Source organism: Sphaeroforma arctica (assembly GCF_001186125.1).
Source record: "Sphaeroforma arctica JP610 unplaced genomic scaffold supercont1.958, whole genome shotgun sequence".
NCBI classification, from domain to species: Eukaryota; class Ichthyosporea; order Ichthyophonida; genus Sphaeroforma; species Sphaeroforma arctica.
Window position 1 is genome coordinate 1,404 of NW_014039600.1, and position 1,161 is coordinate 2,564.

Consider the following 1,161-nt stretch of genomic DNA (forward strand, 5'->3'; position numbering starts at 1 on the left):
TATATATATATATATATATATATCGTTTACGCAGACATCTCAGTACATATATCCCTTCAACCGCAGTATGTGGAGAGTCGCATGGTGTTCATAGCCCCCAACCTCACCGCTGTGTGCGGGTCAGCCACGGCTGCTCGACTGATGGGTCTGGCGGGCGGGTTAAAAGGACTGGCTCAGATGCCTGCATGCAACGTCGAGGTGTTGGGCGCGTCCAAGAAGAATCTGTCAGGCTTCAGTACTGCGCATATGCTGCCGCACACCGGCTTTGTATACTACTGTGGTATGGCTGTGGTACTAAAAATAGGTCATATGTATGTAATTCTAATAATAGGTCAGCGGACGTGGGAGGTGCATGGTACTCTCGAAAATCGGGTCCAAGTCAGAGTACACATTGTATTGTACGCGCGTGTGAAGTGTTCTATTGTGGTTTGTTGTGTGCGTGTTTATGGTCACGCATATTAGCCGGAGGGATGTTTGAGAATTAGATCTCTTCGGTTATTATCACAAGACCGTATGCTTACGCTGTACTGGCGTCTCGCATGCCACGGGAATACAACAGTGGCTGGGTTGGACTATAGTGCAATGCAAGATAGGGACTATAAACGTGTACGTTTATAGGACGACATGAGCACTTTGAACCTTAGCACACTGATTGCAGCATAGACGGGTTCGGTGAGTCTGTAGTGTACGATATCACAATCATACGTATGTAGCCAATCACACCCCTCCCACGGTCATTACATCTACCGCTAGACCACACACTCGATTGTGAGCACATACAGAAGCCGCAGTGAGATGTGTCTCGGGGGTGGTCCGGTGTAGTAACTTTAAGGCACGCATGGGATAGGTCTATCTTTCCCCATTGGCCTGTGATATAGGTGCTACTATGCTACTATGCTACTAAGCTACTATGCTACTATGCTACTATGCTACTATGCTACTATGCTACTATGCTACCATGCTACTATGCTAATATGCTACTATGCTACTATGCTACTATGCTACTAAGCTACTATGCTACTAAGCTACTATGCTACTATGCTACTATGCTACTATGCTACTAAGCTACTAAGCTACTATGCTACTAAGCTACTATGCTACTATGCTACCATGCCACTATGCTACTATGTTACTATGCTACTATGCTACTATGCTACTAAG

At 45.7% G+C, this 1,161-nt stretch overlaps 1 protein-coding gene across 1 annotated transcript; it reads left to right on the top strand.

Annotated features, from left to right (window-relative positions):
- Window positions 1-66: 66 nt before the first annotated feature.
- Window positions 67-595, top strand: SARC_09429 (hypothetical protein; the record flags this gene model as incomplete). The annotated part of the gene is made up of 2 exons (XM_014296549.1): window positions 67-311; window positions 509-595. Coding segments are annotated over 2 exons (315 nt in total), but the record flags the coding sequence as incomplete, so codon positions are not given.
- Window positions 596-1,161: the final 566 nt, after the last annotated feature.